The sequence below is a fragment of the Anabas testudineus genome, chromosome 10 (assembly GCF_900324465.2).
Source record: "Anabas testudineus chromosome 10, fAnaTes1.2, whole genome shotgun sequence".
Classification (NCBI taxonomy): domain Eukaryota; kingdom Metazoa; phylum Chordata; class Actinopteri; order Anabantiformes; family Anabantidae; genus Anabas; species Anabas testudineus.
This window is the reverse complement of record NC_046619.1, coordinates 21099785-21122035: the sequence shown is the minus strand read 5'-3', so window position 1 is coordinate 21122035 and position 22251 is coordinate 21099785. Positions and strand designations below refer to the sequence as shown.

The following is a 22251-nucleotide window of genomic DNA, read 5'->3' as shown; positions in this document are numbered from 1 at the left end:
TCCAAGAGCCCAAACAAAAGATTGGCTTTGTAACACCTGTCAGTGAAAGCATCATTTTTAGATCTCTTTATCACCACACCACTTTGTGATGAACCAACACTGTTGTTTGTTCAGCTTTCCTGCAGCTTGACACAACAACACGCCACCCCTTTGTCTCAGCCAACCGCCCCTCCGCCTTCCGATCGGGCCTTTCAGCTGTCAAGAGGAAGAGAAGGAGAGTCCAACTGAGTTTATTTTGATGAGCATTCCTCCTCAGATGGGCTCAAGTCCTCAACTTGAACCACATGCAGAACAGTTTCAGAGGGAATGAATGCCATGGCGCCATTGGTAGAGGCCTCAAAACACAGAGCAGACCTCATTAGAGTGTTCAGACTTGTGGGGATTTCTGTAAGAAGTGTTTTGCTCTCATCCAGTGGAGCTCTGCTAAGTTTCCACATCCCCCAGATCCCATGTTCATGGTCTTACTGGAATTTCTGTTCATGTTCCAGTTTAGAAGAGTGAAAATGTCTTTTCAAATTCAACTTGTTTATGTGGATATAGTTTTAAATATTTGTAGTGTTATTAACTGAACCTCCGTAAAGACCATCTGTAGTCATACAAGACCTTTTCAGATACGACTGAAACAACAAAGGATGTAACTATCAGGTTCAGTCTGAGCTTTTTTCCTGTTCTTTTCATACAATTCAGAGCTTGTGTTAAACACTTTAAACCGATTTAAAGCTTTTTGTAGCTGCATCTGTTTTTTTTTGTTGTTGTTTTTTTTACTGCGTTGTTTTCAGAGGTTGGTGTTTGGCCGCTCTGAACTGTTGTACTTGGCCTGCGGTGCCAGTTGGGTTTCAGACTCAACCCTCTTCCTTAAAGAAGTGAGTTACCTACCGAGGGCCCCCAGTGTTTGATGTATAAATCCTCCCAGTTACGTAAGAGATCCTGTCTTTATACTGCTCGAGGTACAGCTCTGCAAAACGTACTGCTCCCCCTGTTTTGGTTGGATTCCCACACTGACTCAGGAAGTTGTTTCCTGCTGTCAAGTCTTGGCCCCCCATTCTGTCTGTCTAAGACGTCTTTTGCACTTCCTCCTTGAAGGCCTGCACGAGTGAAGAGGGACAAATGGAAAACATGCTGATAGAAATCTCTCTGTCGCCAATTATATTCCTATATGGCCTCAACGCGTCACTTAAACACCACCACGGCTCAGGGTTCCTTATCCAGTGAGAGAAACGATGCTTAAATATATTGATCAAACACAGGACCAGAGCTTCTATAACTCCCAAATCAGGTCTTTACCTTTACCAACAGTTCCATAATAACATCAGCTGAACATCTGGGGGAGGTGAAATGTTGCTACTGTGTGTTGAAATCGTCCAGTTAAGGTAGTTTAGGCATAAAGAACAGTTTCCTCTGGACATTTCTGCAGCCAGACGTATGCTAGACATGTCCGATTGGGTAGAGACTCTGCAGAAGACACAGTATGTGTTGGCGATTGTACTAATTCTTGGTGGAAATGCCTCAGGATTCATGGGTGAGTGTGTTTTGTATTAAGGCCAGTTCACTCTGTCTGTGTCTGAATTCCTGATGCTCTCGATGCAGCCGACTCTGCACATACTGTCCACTCTGGAAGTGAGCATGCTCAGTGTGCATGCACCAGAACAATGAACTTCATGCATGTGTTGTGTGTTGTGCACTGTCTGTATATAATGTTTATGTTCCATCCCTGCTCCTGTTCTTGTTAAACGTCCAAACGCTGTTTTTCTTTTTGGGTTTTTCATGTTCTGATTATAACAAACAAAGAGCTCCTCTGTGTGCTGTCAGATCGTCTGTGGCTGTAGAAATACCCCCAGTTGTAATAACAACAGCACTTTTGCCTCAAGCTAAAAACATGAACAGAGCTTTAATGTAAACACACGCCGGCAGCGTGTGGGCTGCATTTCTTCTGTGTTGGTCCACATGCTACTGTCCTATTTCTCAACCTGCACCTTGAGAAATCTTACGTCTCTACTGTGCCAGGACTTTTGCTACAGTTGGCCCAGTGTCTGAGCTGATGGTCTGATTCTTGGCTCATCCTGTGAGTTGGCAAAGTTTCCTTGAATAAATGTTAATGTGTGCACGAGGAGAAAATATGAAGTTGCTTTTTCTCACCCGCCTCCTTTGGTAGCTAGCAACTGATCTTCAAAGATCCTAAATACGACTATTTTGGCCTCGAGTTATCTCTCTACCAACCTATTATCAATCCAATACTTAAGGCAGCAGCTTTGTTTCCGCCTCACGCTGTAGGTCCAGGTTGGCGTTAATTAGATTGTTCATTCCCACATGTTTTAGTGGCAGCTGAGACTTGGGTAAGAAAGAGCCATGTGTCGGTCATGAACCTCAGCCGATAATGAACTCCCTCTTCCAGGCGTCCGTCCTGACTCACAGATGCTCTATAATGAAAACAAGCCTCTGTGAATTATGGAGGTTAACAGTGAGGACTGGGGATTCTGCTGCGGAGACTTCTGGAGATCTGTTTTCCCCGTTTCCCACAGGAGCCAGAGATTTATTAATAGTAACCTACTGTACGTATCTGATCCTCCATGGATTTATTGTGTCATGTGGAAGATGAAACCCTCTGTTTGTCTTGGATTTTCTTCTTGTTTCCTTTTCGTCGGAGCGGTTAGATCACTGGTTAAACATAGTCTTGGCTTTTGTAGCCTAAGTTTTATCATGAACAAGGAGAGCAGTGTATTTATGACTGTGATGTGACACATTAAACATATCTTCAGAACGATTGACTGAATAAATCACTAAGCCAAAGAAAAGTACCACTCCAGGTGGGTCTGACCTGTCCACGGTGTTCCCAGCCTGTCGGCCAGTGATCAGCTGCAGGTTTCTTAACTGTGTGATAAATACAGGTGGAAACATTCTTTGTCTAACATGTCACATCTTGTTTGATTTATTAAAGTCATACACACAGTAAAATAAACTAACCAGCTGTTGCATGCGGTAAATTTAAAAGAAATTTGACAACAGTTCTGTCTGTTGTTTCTTCATCAAGCGTCTTGTGAAATCTGTTAGATTTCAGTTCAGCTTCTGCAGATTTTCTTGTTTTATTTCATTAAACATCTTAATATCTTAAAGTTTGTTGAACAAAACAAGTCTTAAGGTTCAGGTCATTATTTACAGGTAGATTGATCTTTGGTCAGTTTATCATCACATCAGCTTCTCCCTCTGTTCTAATAAGGACAGATTTTATTTACACCCTCAGGGAAACAGCTGTTCGATGGCTGAGCATCTGTACACGTCATCCTGACGAGGAGATATCACAGCAGCTCGTGTGATGAGCTTCCGTGTCGAGACGTTGACGCTTGTAATTATGTGTTAAAACAACATTTCGCTTTGTGCCTGTGTGGTGTAATAAGCTGTCTCACTAACAGACTGAGACGAGATGATCCCATGTCTCGCTGCACCAAATGCCACATGGGATCATCATGATTCAGACTTTATCACAAGTACAACTGCTTCAGTGTTGTTTTTATTTTTCCAACACAGATCACATCCTGAGAAATGATGACGGCCTTTTTATTATGATGGATTAAATGTGTGAATCCTGCAGTTGAGAAGCGGTGAGTGAAAAATGATCCAGCTACGTAAAAGAGAGATAAATGAAGAGATAATGTGAACAGAACATGCTCAGACCGTGAAGGTTTCTTATCTGTTCTCTGAAGACGGAGTCTTATCTGGACAGTTTGTGACGGTGACTACTCGCTGGAAATACCGTCACCAGAAGATAGAAGATAGAACCAGAACATCAGAGACACATCAGTGTGATCGTTGATGCGTCTCTGTGAGCTGGACGTGATCATCAGTTTGGTGAATGCAAAAATGCAACCAAATAAAAAAAAAAAAAAAGAAAACGGCTTCACTAATTTAACAAAACAGGAGCAATGTTTAGACAAAATGCTGCAAAAAGAGAAAACCTGCAGGAGAAACGCAGAAAACACAGAAACCCAGTGGAGTGGTTTTAGGAAACAGACGAACGCTTTTTTAAATCTTCTAATGACAGTTTTAGTTAGTTCTTGATTCTGTGTTTGGAATTACATCTTAGACTTTTATCCTGTTAAGGAGAACTGAAGTTAAAGAGTTATTATAATATTATATTATATTATGTTGTAATTATTTTTAGGCTCTAAGCGGCCACTATCAGGTTTCCAAGCAGAACCGAGCTTCAGATGTTCCTGAGTGAAGACAAAGTGTGTTTAGTTAGTTTTATTGTATCTGCCGTGTTTATTCTTTTTAGATTTTAATGAGGTTCAGATGTTTGTAGACTGTCGAGACTCATCTTCATCCCAATAATCGCTGATTAGAACCTTGTGTTTGTTTTCCAGACCTAATCGGCCTCATGAGATGTGGTCTGGTTGTTAGATTACTGCAGGTAAGTGCTGCACGGATTTAACATCACGGTCAGAAATGTCACAACACAAATAGGAATGTCTACTAATATACAGGCAAAATGTTTTGATTGATCTAATTTTAATTTAGTTTTTCTTAAAAATACAGTTTTATTCTGACCTCTAGTGAGGGAGGGACAGGACCACATGACTCGTTCATTACTGACAGATTAATAATCCAGTCCCGCTCTGAGGTCACTGACCACCGCGCCATAAATAGAAATATGAGCTCACGTATGACGCTACTACTCGATCTCATGCACTGCCTGGAAACAACAGGTCATGACCTGTGATAAATTTACCCCGACCCGTCCCTCACTGTGCTCACAGCCACTTATTGTTATCATGAGGCTGTTTATAGACGGGTCATCCCACCAAGAAGCCAGATTATCATTCAGCACAGTGTGAGTGTTTATTTATCAGAGGATCCAGATTCAAACACAGAAACTCCCTTCAGCTACTTGAGGATGTTAAAATAAACGAACACAAAAAGAACTTTTAGCTTGAATCATAAAATAATTCAACTTTATTAACAGAGAGAAACAAATCTTTCTCACACAGATGTAAGTCTATAAAATAAATTACAAAATCAGTTTACATAACAGTCATTGACTATTAAATAATATTGGATTATTTAGGTATTTAACGTGACTTTAAAAGATTAAAACTAACATTTTAATTTGAAATATCTCTGCATTATGAATTATTATGACAAAATAAAAGCTATTGTACATACTGAAAAGGTGTAGGTTGAATATATGTCTTAATTATTAATGATACACGTCTCAAAACATTTAGTAAACAAAATTAATTTTATTTCTTCATTTGAGTTGCTTTATATTTTTAGTTTACTACAGTTTTATCCATAACTTCTTGTATGTAGCACAGTGGCTAACATCACTAGTGTTGGGGTTACTGTAGATACGGTGGCTCATAGGTGCAAGACGACATTTCAGCAAACACAATAACATTTTCAATTGTGGAAAAGGTCGGGGCAGCACTACGTGCTCATACAGTTAGTTTATGAAGTATTGATATGTTTTCAGGTTTTGTTGTACTGACTCGTGTTCTGTCCAATCAGGGGCCTTTTCCATAATCTGAAAGTGTTTTCTCTTTATTTTATTTTTTCTGATGTCTCATTGTGTTTTGCACCTGTGAGCTGCCGTAGCTCGGTTTCATTACTTGTGCAAATAGTGAAATACTTTCCTATACTTCATGTTATTTACATGTTTACGGCCGCGCTCTCCCAGTGAACTTTGGATCATTCAGACTGTTCTTATCATTATATGTGACGTGGACAGTCTGCAGCAGCCAATCAGCTGTTATATAGGTCGGGAGCTTTTCCAGTGTATTCCACAGAACTCTGTCTTATGTTTGTCCGTCATAAACTGACAGCTTGTTATCAGCAGAATCACCATTTGCTCCGTCGTTGGTGTTCAATGATTCATCTGCTTCTAATGAACTGTTGATTTGATGGTTTGGATGCTTCATGCTACTTTTCAGTATTACACCAAGTTTTCTAAATGTCATTGATGAATTAGGGAAATATGCCAAGTAGGTGACGGATGTGTTGGCCAACGATCACAGTTTTATTGTGGTGATCATTTTAATGATGTGCTACTGGAAAGTCAAATAACTGGAAGCTGCCACGTACAGTCCTGCAGTTATATTTATGTACAAACAAAGACTATATAGGAGTGAAACTACCAAAATAAGTAGTACTACAGTACATCTAGTACTCAGATCTTTCACGTTTATTTAACTGATTACATAGAGACGCAAAAATACAAACACAGTGACCACAAAACATGCAAAACAGGATCCGGACTGATGAAGGGACATAAAATGAGATTTCCATGAGATGCAAGGTGAGATTTGAAATGTAAAATCACTTTTCTAAATTACAAATAAACAGTTCCAGACACGTTGGGCGTGACTCGAACCACCGAGCTCCTCATAGTGCGGATGTGACTGCATTAAAGGATTAAAAGCTGAATATGTTTTGACTGGTTGAGGCCTAACGTCTGTTTCAAACATGAGATTTCTCGGTGGATTTGTGTGGGCGAGATGTTATTTGGCATCAGGCAAGAAGAAATTACCCAGAAAGCTTAGTTTCTTAACACAAGCTTTTAGTGAGAGCACCACATAATTATGGGTCTAATCAAAATCCAAAGATAGCTTTGAGGATACGGGAGCATTATTTACTGTTTCTGCCTGGTCAGAATTACCAAACTGATCTGTGAATCCTCCTTTAAGTTAATCACATGAACTAAGGAGAGAAGGACTTTTGGGACGTGTGTGTGTGTGTTAGAGAGTGAGAAGGAGGTTTATGATGAGTATCTTATCTTTGTAGTCATGCTTGAACAGGTGACTCCCACAGTGTTCATCTCAAGTCAGTCAACGTGTTCTTTAATGAGCAGATAAGAATAAAGCGGCGTGAAGGTAAACAGAAGCAGATAAAGCTGAAAGGAAGTGGGATTAAAGTAGCTTTTAACATCTCATGAAAACACGGCTGGTTCATGTTTCTGTGCAGCATTTCACCTGCAGCGTGTCACATTTATCCTGCTGTAGAACATTTCTAGTTATTCCTGTAATTAAAGAGAAGTTTAATAAATAAATATCCTGTAGAGGTCAAACAGAGACGTGTATTTAACCAGCACACGTCCTCAGTGTTTCTGTAGTAGGTCTATGAAGTAGTACAGTTAATTTAGTCTAGTGATTGTGCAGTTATTGTTTTTATCCTAATGGTATTTTCTGATCCTACAGGTTCTGACGCAGCCTCCATGTTACAGCTGATTAATAAAAACCAGGAGAGGAGACCTGTCTGTGCAGAGGCAGTTTAAAAACCGCTGCTTGGTTCTTTAGTCCAGATTTATTAAAGTGTCAAGTGCTGTTTTTAGGATTTTAGCAGTTTGGGGGCTGGTTGAGTTTGTGAGAGGACGGTGGTTAATGTTTCTGTTGTGTTTTACACACAGTCACCGGCGGCTCCATGTGCGCACCTGACATCCGCAGCAGGATCTGTGTGCTGCTCCGGGTCCAGTTGTGTTTGTGGGAGGGTTTAGCTGGTGGGACTGGCCTCATGACGTGCCTCTGTTGACAGTAGTAAAAGCCTCCACACGCACAGACACACACCATCTCCACCTCACACGCCGCCGTCGAGCTGTCAGTGACTCGCCGCTGCCTCCTCCTGTGCGTCGCAGCCGTGCGCTCCGGAGCTGCCACCAGGTCCAAAGCTGAACAGTTTAAAAGCCCGGGACAGACTGGAAAACAGGACACAGGAACGATGTCTGCTTCTAAAGCCATGGAGTTTATGAAGCTGTCGGATTATCAGGTCAAAGTGCTGGAGAACTGCTTCAACAGGGACACGAAGCATCCGGACGGAGCGACGCTGACGCTGATCGCTGCGGAGTGCGGACTGACGGAGGAGGAGACACTAGTGAGTAGAAGATTTATAATGAGGATTTCCATCTCTCCATTCCTGTAAAATTGCTTCCATAGGATTTTTTCTGTACAGTGTTTGTCTGTAGTCTCTGCACTTTGAGCAAAACACATTCAGTGTTCACTCCCCAAAGAGTCCAGCATTCAATCATAATGAGCCAAGTATTAGGATCCAACAAACTAAAAGGGCATTGTTGATCCATCACTTTCTAAATCTAATACCCTACACATCTTTCTTCTGTAAAGTAGTGGCAGTCATGGAGTAAAAAGTATTTTACCTGAAATGTAGTGGAGTAAAGTACAGTGTAACTGCTCTGAACCACACTCCAGTGTCCAGGTACCATATTTTATTTCACCCTCAGTAACCACATGCTGCTAAAAAGAGAAGTTTAGCTAAAGGCCAAACTAGACTTTTAATCTTTCCAGACCTGGGGCGACTCTGACAGTGAAAGCTTTGTGGAGAGTGACAGTGCCGAGGATCATTTGAGTTAAAATGCCACAGTCTGATCACATTCTCCTCATTTGAGTGCAAACAAACACTGACCACAAAGGCAGCGCCCCATTGATCGTCAGCAGAGCAGCTCCAGGTGCTCTTCCTGGTGAAGTCACGTCAGAGTCTCGGATGTTCTTAGATACACTGATTCATGTGAAGAGTTACAGAGAAATCTGTGACAAACCTGTTGTAGGATGTTGCTGAAGGCTGTTTGACTGTGTTAGTGACATAGTGTGTGTGTGTGTGTGTGTGTGTGTGTGTGTGTGTGTGTGTGTGTGTGTGTGTGTGTGTGTGTGTGTGTGTGTGTGTGTGTGTGTGTGGACACTGAATGCATCATTACAGATTTACATTTCTAATATCAGGACAAAAACACTTGGTTTAGTGTTTGAAACATCTGTACCAGAGACCTGTCGACTGCTGTGTGATGTTGTGATGTCGCATTATTTTCTGACCAAACATGAATGAATGTGAAACGAGTCACTGTGCTCAGATTTCCAATCAGGAACCATGTTTTCCAGCAGATTTCGGTTCGTCCTGTTTTAATTCTACAGTATAAAACGTCCCATCAGGCTCTTCAGGCTCTATCATCCTGTTATCTTCCATGTAAACTCTCCCACCATCGCTCTATCTGAGGAATGTCTTTGGTCTACTGTACAACAAGCTACGGTCACATCGAGAGCCAGATGTGAAGCTTCAGAGCACCGATAAAAGCTGAAGCTCTGCAGGCACCTCCAGCGGCATTCCTCTGATAGACACATCATTGGAAAAGCACTTGACTTTTAGTTTAGTAAGAAAACGCTGGACGTCTCATTGGAGAATTAAACGGTCACGTATTGCTGTGAATGCTTTGGCAGCCAAACATTCTTATCAGCTTAGCTGTACGCAGCTTTACATGTAAATGATTATGGAACATTTAAGTTGACGTGAGGTTGATTTCACAGGCAAATTTCTCCAGCTGTCTGAGGCTGACAGGTCTGTGGAGAGGCAGAGCTCGGACCTCGCCTGGGACATGTGTCCTTTCTCTCTGTACAAACATTTGGCCAATAAATAACCTGTGTACGTCAGACACATGCTCCTCACTGGTTTTTCTGCTTTAACTCCACAAACAGGTTCCTCCACCTTTCTCAGAGTTGCAGGCACGCAAAGAAATCTGCATCAGATTTTATCCTCGTCTGTAAACAGGTGCATCAGGCGCTCGGCTCTCTCCTCATTTCATAAAGACAGATTCATGATTTTTTACGTGCAGCTGTGTCCTTTGACTCCAGCTGCACATCAGAGCTTCTTAACGTCGTTCAAATGCACAGTTTAGTGGCTCAGAGGTTGCTGAAAGGGAAATTAGAGCATTTCTGGATCAAAATCAGAGAATAATAAAATGACTGGACTTTTACTCGACTACATTTATCAGGAAAAACACATATTGTACCTTTGCTGTCGCCACATGGGGCCACTGTTCAAATAGGAAGGTTAATTCAAAAACAGGCTGTTGAGGTGTCAGCATGTTCCACAAGTGTCTGGACTGGACTTTGATATGTGTGGGATATTTGTGCTGGTATCAGGTCCTAAAAATACGTGCAGTATTTCAGTGGTGTAAATAATAATATTATAAATTAAGTTTATCTAATCAGGTCCTGGACTTTGAGGTACTTGTAATTTTCCAGTTCATGTTACTTTTACTCCACTACATTTATTTCACACTAGAATTTGGAGCTGCATCCTTCTGCAGCGCTGAATCCTGCTGCCTGTAACACACAGCTGCAGTTTAGTGTTAATACGTTACGTTTTGCATTTTGATTTAAATACTTTGTTGGTCTCTGTGTTACTGCTTCTTTCTGCTGCTGTCATGATGCAGTGTCCATTATATACAGGCTGGTTGAGTTTTATTTATCTACTGTTAAAAGGTGTGTAGAAAAAGATCCAGGACAAGTCTGTTCATCCTGGAAGTCACATGAGGATTTATATGAACACAACTGGTGCTTCGTATGCCTGCGTTCTTTTTCTTCTGGCCACCCACCTCCTGTCGAGTGTTTTAGATCCACTAACAAAGCTCTCATTGGAGGTGGTTTAACTAAAAAGGAACACACCCCGGCTACCACTCCCCATCTCATGTTAACAGCAGCATGCTTCAGCCTCTGTGAGGCAAGTCTGAGCTCTTTACACAGACCATTTTATTTGTTTTCAGTGCCTTGAAGGTAGAGTCAAGTTTGAAAGACCTCGTTATGTAACACGCAGCTAGCTGATGGGAAAGTATGACAGAAGCACCATTGTAGGGGTCAGCAGGATTATGTCGTCTGTAAAGAAACAAAGTACAAAACTCACCATTTAGAAAAGGGACAGCTCACTTCCATTCAAAACCTGGAAGAGAAAAATGGCATTTTTAGACTGGATTAGTTGAGAAATACTTCCTGATAAACTATAGAGTCTTTATTTCACCAAATTAACGTCACAGAGTGCAGCATGTTTGTGTTTAAGTACAAACTCAGATGACATTCTCATGTGTTTTCTGTAAAAAATATGGAAACGGTCCCAGGCGCATGTCTCCCACTCTCAGACAGCGTCTCGTTTCATAAGGCTGCAGAGCAGAATCCCTCCCTTTCCCCTCAGTGTTATCGAGATGATGTCAGGATTGTTGTGAATCCCTGACAACGTGGACCAACGCCGCAATGGGCCCATGGGTGTGTGTCGCCCTACATCATCATTTGGTTATTAAGTGAGCATCAGCGTGCACACAGCTTTCAAGTTATAGTAGTGAATGCCTGAGTCCACTGGTGAAATTAGATGGAGACACTGGTTTTCTGTGGTTTAGCCTCAGGGTCACTGCTCAGCGTGTGAGTCAGCAACCACAATTCAGAAACGTGACTGTACTGATCGTGATCTATGGGTGGGCCCATAGAGAATGTACACTAGCAACCAAAGTGAATAGATTCTGATAATGAGAGATTCACAGAGCTTATGATGCTCAGAAGAATGACTCCACGTCTAATTTGGGAATTTGAGGCCCATTCGCTTTTTGTTAAATTACTGTCCACATATAAACATGTGCAGTGACTTGAGGATGAGAAGAAGTACTACAAAAATCTATTGGAGAACTCTGCAGTACTTTGATGAAATCGTTCTCAACCTCACCTGATCTGGAATAGTCATGACTGTCCTTTCTCGGCCCGACCAGTCGCCTCCATGCTCTCGTGTTTCAGGCTCTGCAGCAGCTTGTGCCAGATGAACACGTGTGCTTTTGTATGTACACAAACCTCCTGTTACCTGGTTTTAACTCCTTCTCTGGGCGTGTTTGTCCTTTTTTGTTTGTTTCCTCCAGAAATGGTTCGACCTACGTAACGCACAGTGGAGGGAGGCCGAGGGGCTTCCTGCTAAACTGGGATCGGTGTTGGACTGAGACTCTCGGACCACCTTTTGGATGCTGGGAGCGCTGTACTGACCTTATTTTCAACTGGACAAGCTGATCACCTCTTCCTCATATGTTTCCCTCTCCATGTTCCCATCTCTCTTTTTGTATCTATGAAGCTATATTAACTTAGGGAATGTGAAGGCATTTGTATGTTTTTGCCAATTATAACCGTCATGTGTACAGAAATAAAGTTATTGTTATTGTAAGTTAAACTGAGTCGAGTGTGTTTTCAGGCTACGTGGGTCTAAATACGCTGAGGAAGCCGAGTTATACAATGGTGGGATGAAGTTTAAAGAGGGTGGGGAGTGTTTGGGGACAGCGTTCTTTTGTTTTTAAGTCTTTGTTTAGATGTATGTCTGTCAGCAGGGAGTATAGCTAGAAGCCAAGCCGTTCACAGGACGACTGACGACGTAAGGAAGCTGCTGGAATCTACCCAGGAACTTCAAGGGTCAAATCTGGAACATTTCCAGTAGGAGAGAAAGGAGGATTAGGGGAGAGGACATCTGAGCTGGCTGAACTGAATAACGTCATGGGCTAAACAAATGGCAGGTGATGTCATTTCATTGTCTCCTTTACCCAGTGAATGAGATCTGCAGTAAGGATGTGATCTCAGCCCAAAGTTAAAGCATTTAGCTTCAACAAGGAAGGTGGTACTGTGTTTGTTGTTCTGTGTACGTAGCTCCATTGTCTAAGACGTCTCCAACGGTCCTGTTGCCACAAATACTGAACAAAGTCTGCACCTAATGCACCATTTCATCCGATTTTACAGTAACTACAGCAGCGTTTTTGCAACTAAGACTCAGTTCTATGATATAATTACAATATATAAATTGTTAAAAACCTAAAATAATCCTGTAACAGTGAATCAAAATTTCCTTCACTAATGGTGGCAGTAATGGATACAGCACCTTAATGCTCACTATGGTTAATGTAATCACATACAAAACATTTAAATGTGGACCAGAGTAGCTGCAGTACGGCCTTCATCAAGTTAAAGATGCACATTTGCTGCTGCAAAAGTTTTCTGCAACAAACTAATGTAAATACGTGACTCTGTAAAAAGTGGAACATGCACAGACTGAGAAAGGATCAAGTTTCAAACTTTACAGGACAGAATCAAAATTCCAAACTTTCTCTGATTGTGTGAGAAGAGACTGAAGAAGGGAGAAGAGAAGGAGGAGGAGGAGGAGGAGGAGGAGGAGGAGGAGGAGGAGGTTTCCTGCCAAAGAGCCAGGAGTGAAAACGCTGTGATCGTGGGAACTGTCTGCACAATGAGCTCAGCAGAAACCAACACCGACCCAACAGGTACTTCAACTGCTTTTGACAGTTTCCTCTGGCATCTGCTGAAAGCATTCATGATGGATGAACACATGAGCACTGATATCCGTGTCCACAGCCTCGTCTTAGTCTCAGTCGAAGCATGGCAGCATCTCCTCGCTCCTCTTGCAAGATTCAAATGTTTCTTATTTAATCATGAGGCTATTTTATCGTCATAAATATAGAAAGATCTTTCTCTAATACACCCACACAGAGCATGGTGGTGCCTGTTTCCTGGGGGTGTGTCCCTTCATTCAGCAAAGTATTTAAGAAAAAAAAAAAACAGCAAACCAGTCACACCCTCTAAAGAAGAACAAGCATTCAGGTGGTGTTTCTAGCAGAGTTGCTCCAGCTCCTGCTCAAAACATTTTCCAGACTCGCTCTACAGTCTGAGTTAAAAACCACTGCAAACTGGATAACTGACAGTTCACAGGGGGCATTAAGCATCTTTGCTGCTTCCTCTAGTTGATGATCCAGATACTGTGAATCTGTTATCGATTAATACCAGTGATCTACTCTTATATTGTATATTGTATTGACAGTGGACAGTCTTGTTTATAGTTTTAGCTAAAAGCAGTGCTTGAATGCAGCTGCGTTTTGTGAAGTGATGTGTTTGCACAGTCTTGTGTCTTCCTTACTTAGGTTTTAGACTATTTTAAATACTTAATGCATCATGTTAGAGTTTGCACATCCCAGCACATTCTCAGATGCACCAACCAAACAGCAGAGAATCCCTGAATACTGAACACATGGCTCCCAAACACCTGAGCCTGATGATTTCTTTTACCTGATGTAGACAGGACATTTGTTTTCTATTGAATAAATCTTAATCCGCTGTCACTGCTCCATGCTGTGGTTTTTGGCCACAGCAAACCCAGCTGCTGCTGTTTTTAGAAGTTTTTTACAACAGAAACGCTCTAAAAACACTCGGCACGCTCCCTGCTCAGCACCAACAGGCAAACAGACAGATTTAACGACTGGCTGGTAAACCAAGTGGAAATCTAAGGAGCAAACCAAAAGCTAAAGTGAGAAAAGAAGTCACTTTGATCTGATCCTGGAGCCATAAAAAGTAAATAAGACACACAAAGACAAGTACAAGTCATAGATTACTTCATATTTAATGCAGATTTCTGCCAACAAAGAGAAATAAATGCGAAGTGGAACAGACGTTCCCGATTACCAATATTACAGGAATTAAAAAGAGAACCAATCAAAAGGTCAGAGGTCAAGGAGCCGTGATGGTGCTTGCTCCTCTCTGCCTCCCTAGCTGTTCCATGCCTCGAGTCACTCCAGTGAAAGGATGACTCGAGCGTCTGATGCTTCGCCATAAGAGCAGAGAGACTGCGAGCAGAATTTGAATGGAGCCTGGTTTTGTCTGTTGCTAAGAGAGCTCTGCAGAGCTGCAGGGAATCTGTCATTTAGACGCTGCCGGGCTCATTCGGTGCCACTCTCTGCACCCTGACTTTCTGTTTCACCTAATGCGACACAGATATGATCATTTCCTCACAGCAAATGAATCTGTTCCATTCTTTGAGTTTGACTTTCTGCACCTGTAACTGTTTTTCTATCATTTAGTTCAAGTCTCATTTTCATTTTTAGCTGTAACTTGTTCCAGCTGAGCACATTTGAGCTGACAAGATAATTAACTATGAGTCATTTTCGTAACTGATTAATCTTTTAAGCAAATAGACAGACTGAGCTCCTTCAGATAAATTCTGACATGCAGTAGTTGCTCTGAAGTGCAATAAATCTAAAGTTTGACCAACACCTTTGGATAAACTCTGAGATGCTAACAGTCCCTGTAGCTGAGTTCTTTCCCTCCTGAAGATCCACATTCTTCCTCGTCTGTTTCTTCTGTTTTGGACCATTTACACTAGTGAATAAACTGAAATGAAACCATATGGAAGTTATAGTTCTACATCTTATGCAGCATAAATGGTGGTTAATGAAGCGAATACTGAGTCCTGCAGGTTTATTAGTCCAACTGGTTTTAGGGCAAAACCACAGCAGCATCAGACACAGTGCTGCTGCCAGTTCCTCACTGCACAGGGAATATTTACCAAAGAGGTTTTTGTTTGGAGAGTTACCGTAACTTTAACCCGACATAGTTGTTTGCAGAGTTAAATTGTGCAAATGAAAAGTTGAGCAGACATGATTCTATTCTATTTACTGCACTGCATCTCAATTTCTAATTCACTTTCTTATCTGCAGTATTTCATCAAATAACAAATGTTTTTTAATCACTGATTCAATTCTATTTAATCATTCAGGTGTAAAACAAGAACAACCTCAAATATCAACCTTGTGTGATCTAAAGAGCAGGATGATGACACGAGAAACATCTTGATCTAAAAATTTCCTGTTAGCAGAGGGTGTTGGCTTCAACATCCTGTGTGTGGCTGTTGGCACAAAACATGTGATATTGAGTGTGAAGCAAATCACAAGAACAGACGCAGTGTATGTGCGAATAGACATCCTTATTGTGATTATCTGTGCAACTACCTGTCTAATAATAATGTTTGATGTAGAAGCAATAAGAGCAAAATGCAATAAAATCCCTGCAATCATGCATCTGATCAACTGACCTGTCCAATATCTTTTTAAATAAAGAATGATAAAAATATTAAGAAAATATCTGTCACAAGGAGTTTTGTTCAACCAACAGCCCAAAACCCCAAAGATGCAGAACAAATCTTCCTTTGTGAATTATAATGCAGAAATTGCACAAAAAGCTAATTTCCTTGTAAATGTTATGTCTAGATTGTTTTAAAGCTGCAGTGTGTAATGTTTAGTGACATCTAGTGGTAAGGTCGCAGACTGCAACCACCTCAACTTCCATCTACAGTGTGAGAGCCTACGGTGGCCGTCAGGCTCAGTGTCATCACATATGACGGCAGCGAGTGGCAGTTTGTGAAGTGAGGAGGATACTTTACATCTCTATATTCTTCTTCATCTTCTACATGACGCGGTGCAGTTCACACAATACTGACTTTATGCTGTTCCACTGAGGAACAGTTGGAGGCAGTAAATAGAAACTGAGGAATGTTTCTGCAAAGGTTGTGGAAGAAGAAGATTGATCAACAGGATCCAGATGAATGAAAAGATCCAATGAAAAGACGATCTGTGTAAAATTCCACGTCATCTAAAAAAGGAAACGTTAGCTTGAACTCAAACGTTATTCTCTGAGTAATGTTTGACAGTTTAGCTTTTATCCTCCATTATTCACCCACATCCTCGTCACCACCTTACAGTCCAAGATCATGATCGCAGCAGGCTAATCCCACATTACCCTCCCAGCAGGACGTGGGTTCAATCTCTTTTAATGTCCAGCCAGCCTAAAAACCTGCACCAAACTAAATCCCACACTAGGCTGGCATCACCTGCCAGGACCTCAACCTCTGAACACATCATCTGTGACCACTTTGTATGTAACAGCATTGTAAGTGGATTACCAAACCGAAGCCCCAGCTCCTCTTTGTCAACCAAGACTTTAGTTAATGTCCTCACTCTGGCTGCACGTGCACATGCATGGCACACACACACACACACACTTGCACACACACAAGTGCACACATCTCTCTCAAATCAAAAGCTGGTAGATAAACTTCAAAGACAGCAGGAGAAGCATGGTCTAAAATTACAAGCGAGGCATCTTTTACCTGTCTGCTGGAGAGAAAAAGACTCCACACTGAATAAAAATCAGTTCACTGACAACAACTCATCACACATGGTTGTGATATAAAAACTAAATCCAACTCAACTGCAAAGGAAAATCCACGAGGATTAATATATCAAACCGAGGCTCAAAGGCTGCTCAAAGACAAAGGCTGCAGATCCTCGTGAGCACAGGAGACGTGTTTTTAGTCTTAACATCACTCATTTTCTCAGTGCCAAACGATCTGAGATTCCAACTAGTGATGTATCATAGTATCAAAATCCAAAATCAGGTATTTTATTTAGAGTTTCATGCACATGGTGATGACATCCACAGACTGAACAGGTCAAGTTTAGAACACGTTTCAAAACCTCCAGCTGCACAGTAATAACTTTGTAATTTTAAATCCTAGATAAATTCATTTTAGTAACTTTCTTTTTTACTTCCAATTTGCCATTTAAACTCTTTTCTGGTGTCTTGATTTCAATACCTTTGTTTAGAGTTAACAACAATAATAATAACTGATAATTCATATTCATTAAAACTTTTTCCCCCCAAATCCAAAATAAAGTTTTTCTCTCCCATGACATCACATTTGGTTTGACACTGAAAATAAACTCAACACTAACTTGGTGGTGATGCTCATGTGGATCAGATGTTAGTCTGGCTCCACTCTGGTTCTCGCGGGGGGATGTAGTCCTTGGAAAGCTGCTTCGGTGTGGCCAGCAGTTCAACTCGGGGGCTCGCAGTGGCTCTCCTCGCTGCTCTGGAAACCTATAGACATAAATTACTTTAAAACATTCAGATATAATTACTCAGGAACCAAAACAAAAGCACAAGATGTTTTGTCACTTCAAAATTATTTTTAGTGTTGTATCTGTCAAAAACTACAAAACAACAGACGCTCAGTGACAATCTGGGAACTGTAGCAGTCTTCTTCTTTTTTATCATCTTCTTACAAACCTTCATGTATTAAATTATTTTTAAGCCCCTTGTTTCATCTTTATGTTATTTTGTACCAAGTAAATGCAGTAATTGCATGTTTACTATGGATATTACTATAACACCTCCAGGTGGGGGCAAAAGTAACACAGTCAACAGTAGTGTGAGTGCTTCTGACAGGATGAGGACCAAAGAAATGTCAGGGTGTGTTCTTACAGTCCGGATTGATTCCTCCGGGTGTCCGATCTCGTAGCTGATGTTGCTCTTCTTCAGCCTGGGCAGTGAAAGCTGGACCAGTCTCTGGGAGAGTCGAGCTCTTCTGGAAGCACGAGAAGCAATGGAGGCAACAGTCTGTTGGACAAACAGAATCAGAATCACAGCTTTCATGCTGAAATCTACGGCAAAAAGCTTCTATTGTCTGCGTGCAACTATCTCACCTGTCTGTCGCTCTGAAAGTCTGGATGGTTCCGTTTGGGGTTGGAGAGCTGCAGCAGTCGAGGTGTGATCACAGCAGGTTTCAGTCTGGGATCAACGTGCCAGATGGAACAGTTACTGTCACACTGAGAGGTGTGAGGACGCCTGTGGGAATAGATGTTTGGAAATGTCTGAGCTGTAGTGGACTGATTTAATTCTTCTTCAAATGTTCTTTCAGATTCGTAAAATTAAACCATTAATGTCACAATTAAATCTTAAAATCCGAGTTCCTCTTCACTGACACTATTGCTTCTAGAAAACGTGCTATAGAAGAACATTTAAACATAACTGTGGCAGATATTCTAAATGTAAAATCCACTTACTTATGGTGGTATCGTTTCCCACAGAAGACCAGAATTAGAAAGCTGTGGTTTACAGACAACAGCTCCAGGAATAGCTAAGTGCACTATGTGGACTTAACGTCTATAGTATTTTCCACAGATGTCCGGGTGGCGGAGAGACTGAGATGCATGGACGGAGCTTAGCTACACGTCAGACTGTCACAAAAACACAATATTCTCTACAGATGATGCATGAACCAAAGTTTGAAGCCCCACTCTCTTTAGTTTGTACACACGGTTCATCGTGTGCCAAGTCTAAATATATTTATTATATTATTAACTTTCACAGTGTTAATACTAAGTTTAACTGCTGACTACTAAAACAGAAATCTACAAAATGTCAATTATTTGACTTACAGAAACATACACTCATAGTTCAGAATATAGAAGTCTGGATAAAGAGCTCATCGTGTCCAACAACAACATGTTCTGCTGCTGCTGTCTTCATGATTTATAAAAAGACTTCCGTGGACGTCTGCAGGTCCTGAACTTTGCACAATAAGCTCTATTGTCTCTGCTCCTCACTCTCCCACAGTCTGATTCTGACATCCTCACTTTGGTTTTCTCGCCCCAAGCAGAGACGTTAGTGTTGGATATGAGCCTCAGCTTGGCCGTCGCATGTTTAACTTTATGATATGTTTTATTCTGCTGTGATTAAACTCGAGACTTTGGTTCCTCTCACAAATAGGAAGGTGAATACGAGGCGTTTGAGTTTGGAGTCAAAAAATGTGTTTACTGGAGAGTTGGATATGAGAATAAACTTCAAAGAGATGATAATGATGCAAATCTGATCAATTAATTCACTTCACTACTGTATGTTTAAGAACCCTCTTCTTCTCTTCTTGTAGTGACCACTGGGTTCTTTGTCACTGCCCTGAACAAGTCCCTTCTTGTTTTAGTCTTAGAATAAACTTGTCCTCTTGTGGATAATCAATGCATTAGCATCACATATATCTTTAGTATTTTTAACCTTTAAACCTGGTCTTTGTCTGATTTGCTTGGTTCGGCTCGGTTTAGCTTCACTTTGCTGATATTTAAAAAGGTTTTCACCCTGCTTCCTGGGAGCTGCGACTGCTGGTTTTAGGTGTTGACAAGCGGACGATGTTTTCGTACTGTGGCGTCTTGGAGGAAGGACACTGGGTCTTCCTGAAGAACCTCACCTCCTCCTCCTTCCTGCAGGAAAATGGAAGCTATTACCACGTCCATTATACTGTGTTGCATTGTAAGTCTGGAACAAAAGAATATCTGTCAGCGCTGAGCTGGAAAATCATCAGCACACAAAAGAACATTTAAATTTCACTAAACACGGAGACGAGACCGTGGAATGAGCCAAGGTCAAACACTCCCTCCTGACATATTGTTTTACTCTTAAAGCAAAAATTTAAGTGGGTAAATCCTTCCTGTAAAGAACAAGTCTGCTGATAGTCTTTTCTTCTTATCGTAAAAAAACCCAGTGAAAAGACAAAAAGAGCAGGAGTGTACCGTACACGGGGGGGGGGGGCATGTTTCTTCACTGCAGTTTATTTAGTGCAGAGGTTTGATTAAATACTAAAGTGGAGCTGAAACTGTTGTAGAAAGAAATTAAATCTGCAAATATTTGATAATTAACTGCCTGGCTAATTCTTTTCTGGTGCTTTTCTTTAATTCATATTAGTAGTAGTAGTCAATCAAAAGACAATGTGTATTTAATATTTAATATATATATATATATATATATATATTTATACTTTACTGTATGTAATCATTTGACTATATGAGTCCATATTTCCAGTCGTTCTGACACGAGCAGCAGGTGGTTTCTGTCGTCTTCAATTACTTTACTTTCATTTTTAATCAGTGAGCTGTACTTCCTGTGTGGGCTTCTGATTGGATTATACCGTGTTGTTGTGCTTTTAATTTGACAGCTGATGATGGGAAATGAGATGCAATGCCAAAATAAAAGCCTCCGGAGCTGCAACACCCATCACGACATCTCTCTCGGGGGTGATGGGGATGCAGCTGGCATCAGTCCTGAACATCACTTTACACTGAACATCAGAGTCATTAGCCTTCAGCTTCACAAACATTTCCACAAATATGCCAAAACAGCACAACATTAAAAGCCTGTGTACACTGGTGCATGAACACAAACTGCCCCCCTCCCCTCCCCTCTTATGCCTTTTTGACAGAGTCATCAATAATGCTCGAGGCACAGTTACCTCCGGTGGTCCTCCCATGCTGAGTAGTCTCTTTTGTGCTTGGCCAGGTATTGGATTCTTGCACTTGGAACGGCTCCGAGTGCTGAAGAGGAGACGGGTCTTATTGGCTCCTGGTTTCCCCAGTTCAGCTTCTCACTGGTCAATAAAAAGATGGAAACGTTTCCAATAAGTAGCTGCAAGGATGAAAAAGTGCAGGATAAATATTTTCCAAGCAGGAAATTACAAAATGAAGCAATGATACTTCAAACATCAGATCAAACAGTGCTTCTGTTCCTTTTCCAATGTTTTGCCTTTTTAACCACATTCAGAGGTTAAACATCTGACTTTAATTACGTCGTTTTAGAGAAACTGCACTCAGAGAAGGAAACGCTGACCACATAGGCTGCGGGATTCTTGGAGTTAATTTCATATTGGATCAGTGAACAAACATTCGATTTCATGAGATGTAACTAGAACAGAAGTTATAATAATGAAAACCTGTCAAACCAAGCACGGAGTAAAGACATGCCACTGTGATAACTGTGTGTTTGTTTTAAAATGAAGAAGAAATAATCACAGAGACGTTCGTATGACTCAGATCCTCACCAAGGACTCGTAGCCCAGACTGTTTTTGAGGTTTTGTGCTGTGCCAGCTCCAAGATTCTGCAAAAAAACAAAAACATAACATTAACAAAAAGAATCTGCATTAAACATGAGTCTATTACAGGGACAGGGTGAGCGTGGAATCACTCAGTGGGTTCTCCGTCTCTCACTTTACTGGCTCTGTGAGTCATTTGCATGGTTTTTTATTTTCCTGCTCTGCCTGAAACATAATGTTTTACTTTCCTTTATTACACAATAGGCCCTCGTACATGTAAACAACACAACACAACAAAGAGAACCTGAAGAGAACCCACACAGCCATGAGAAGAACAAGCCAACTCCACACAGTATGCACTGTATAATAGATATTAGCAGTGTAATGATTTTCAGGATTCACTTTTCACACTTTGTTTTTTATGTTTTTGTGGTCCAGGCCTTTAGAATCACAGATAACCTACAGCCTGTACTGTCCCTGAACACACCACAGCGGAGCAGCAGCTGATAAACCCCAGACTGTGAATAAAGTCCACGTTGCATCCTTAATAAATCCAACATACTTCATATTCTAAGAGTTTATTATTATTATTACATGTGCAGTCGATTTCAACTGGATACAGTTCAGTGTACCCTCCTCACCTGTTTGATGGTTCAAATCTGGACTGGACACCTGCACGAATAAACACAAAAGGGAGAAGAGGCTGAAAACACGACACCACAAATAGATGTAGGTTAAGCTGCAAATACAAATGAGTGAATGTACCTTGTTTTTCAGGAGTCATCTCCACTTGCAGTCGTACTGTCGGCTGGATGTGTCAGCGTGCTCCTGTTAATGGTGTCACACTGATCTGCTGCTGTTGTTATGGAGTCCTCAGCAACCAGATGCACACCTGAGGACTCCTTGAAACTGGAGTCTGCATGTCTAACTCATCCATCTCGCTGCCTCAAGACGTTCTCCTCAGGATGTTAAAGGGAAAGTGATCCATTGAGGTC

General features: G+C 41.3%; 2 protein-coding genes across 2 annotated transcripts; one reads left to right on the top strand and one right to left on the bottom strand.

Moving 5' to 3' along the window:
- The first annotated feature begins 7533 nt into the window (after window positions 1-7533).
- hopx (HOP homeobox) lies at window positions 7534-11964 on the top strand. Its single transcript, XM_026357300.2, has 2 exons — window positions 7534-7857; window positions 11663-11964. The coding sequence occupies exons 1-2, from the start codon at window positions 7705-7707 to the stop codon at window positions 11738-11740; spliced, it is 231 nt and encodes a 76-aa protein (XP_026213085.1). The 5' UTR covers window positions 7534-7704; the 3' UTR covers window positions 11741-11964.
- LOC113160970 (testicular haploid expressed gene protein-like) lies at window positions 7864-22193 on the bottom strand. The gene is made up of 8 exons (XM_026358435.1): window positions 22149-22193; window positions 21265-21321; window positions 20680-20852; window positions 19532-19654; window positions 18104-18245; window positions 17883-18017; window positions 17354-17498; window positions 7864-10704 (listed from the first exon to the last, which is right to left on the bottom strand). The coding sequence occupies exons 1-7, from the start codon at window positions 22191-22193 to the stop codon at window positions 17376-17378; spliced, it is 798 nt and encodes a 265-aa protein (XP_026214220.1). The 3' UTR covers window positions 7864-10704; window positions 17354-17375.
- Window positions 22194-22251: the final 58 nt, after the last annotated feature.